The 1,406-nt window shown below is 41.3% G+C and overlaps 1 protein-coding gene across 1 annotated transcript in view; it reads right to left on the minus strand.

Annotated features, from left to right (window-relative positions):
• Window positions 1–1,406, minus strand: part of PTGFRN (prostaglandin F2 receptor inhibitor) — a gene marked incomplete at its 5' end in the record, with an annotated part of 61,064 nt that overhangs the window by 25,032 nt on the left and 34,626 nt on the right. Inside the window, one exon of the mRNA XM_007948667.2 lies at window positions 67–486. Coding sequence (XP_007946858.2) covers window positions 67–486 — 420 coding nt within the window. The remainder of the gene's footprint in view (window positions 1–66; window positions 487–1,406) is intronic.

The following is a 1,406-nucleotide window of genomic DNA, read 5'->3' on the forward strand; positions in this document are numbered from 1 at the left end:
ACACAATATGAAAGCCCTAAGGCATCTTCTAGCTTAGTCTATGATTCAACACGGCATTCTGCTCACCTGAGGTCTGGAAGTCAATTTCAATAGGATTGGAGAGACTTGTTGCTGCTTCTCGCCATAAGCTGCCCCCGACAGGAGACCAGGCTGTCACCACACAGCGGTACAGCCCTGCATCTGAGACCTGAGTCTGGTACATTCGATAGCGAAACTCATCTTCTTGTACTTTCTCTAGCACGACACCATCCACTCGTGATGCATCTGTCCAATTTTCAAGTTTTACCACAGAATCCTGGTCTAGGGAGATAATGTACTTGGTTTCGTTGGGGCTAGAGAGGTCTCCCATAGGCTTCTCAGCCGTGATGAGAACAGAGTAGCGTGGTGACTTAATATTCTTGGAAGACACTTTGCAAGTCATCTCAAATGTATTTCCTGCAGCAAAGAAAGGCTTTGGCTGTCTTGCCTTCACCACAAGCACAGAGTCTGGAATGAAATGCCAGGAGGACATGATTTCCAACAGGATTAATTCAAATGTATATACACTTAAAAGCAAAATATCAAAGTGATAGTAATGGATGTACAAATTGTCACACAATAGCACTTAATCTAGAAACTCAGAAAGAAAATGTTGTGTATTTGTAAGTATGTTGAAATGATTTCATGGTAAAAAAAAAAAAAAAAAAGGAGGAGGGACTCCATGGGTGAGAAATTGGTAAGGATTTTTAAATTTTTGAGGAGTTTTACCAAGGGTGAAAATGGAGGATTTGGGAAGCTACTGGTACCCCCAAGGATGCAAGGTAGAGCCCAAACAACCAAAAACTAAACCCACTGCTATTAAGTGGATTCCAACTCACAGTGACCCTATTGGACATAGTAGAACTGCCCCATAGAGTTTCTAAGACTGTAAATCTTTATAGAAGCAGACTGTCACACCTTTCTTCTATGGAGTGGCTGGTGGGTTCAAGCCACCAACCTGTCAGCGGCCAAGCACTTTTAACCACTGTGCCTCCAGAACTCCTAAGGTAGAGCCCGCTCTTAGTGAATTGGAATGGCACGCTTAAACACAACAGCCAAGCCAGATTCTTGGTGATGCCATTTGTTTCTCCTCTTCTGAGGTTCTGCTGGGTATGGGGAAACAACTCTTTGATACATTAGCTTGCTTGGAGCAGCAGCATGAGGGCAAATGGGCTGGCTCTCTCTGTTAATCACATGTTGGTAACATTACAGAACAGATATATTACTACAATGACTGGAGTATATGCATTAATACATCTAATCATTTCCATTTAGCTTACTCTTTAATTTCAAAGTTGCTATTTTAACATTTTGAGCAAGTATTTATGGCTCCACTAATTTTTAAGTTTGTTACTCCCAACTTCTTTGTCAAAAAAGAAAAAAAAAAA

This window comes from Orycteropus afer, unplaced genomic scaffold (assembly GCF_000298275.1).
Source record: "Orycteropus afer afer isolate SDZICR_OR568_19922 unplaced genomic scaffold, OryAfe1.0 scaffold00010, whole genome shotgun sequence".
Classification (NCBI taxonomy): domain Eukaryota; kingdom Metazoa; phylum Chordata; class Mammalia; order Tubulidentata; family Orycteropodidae; genus Orycteropus; species Orycteropus afer.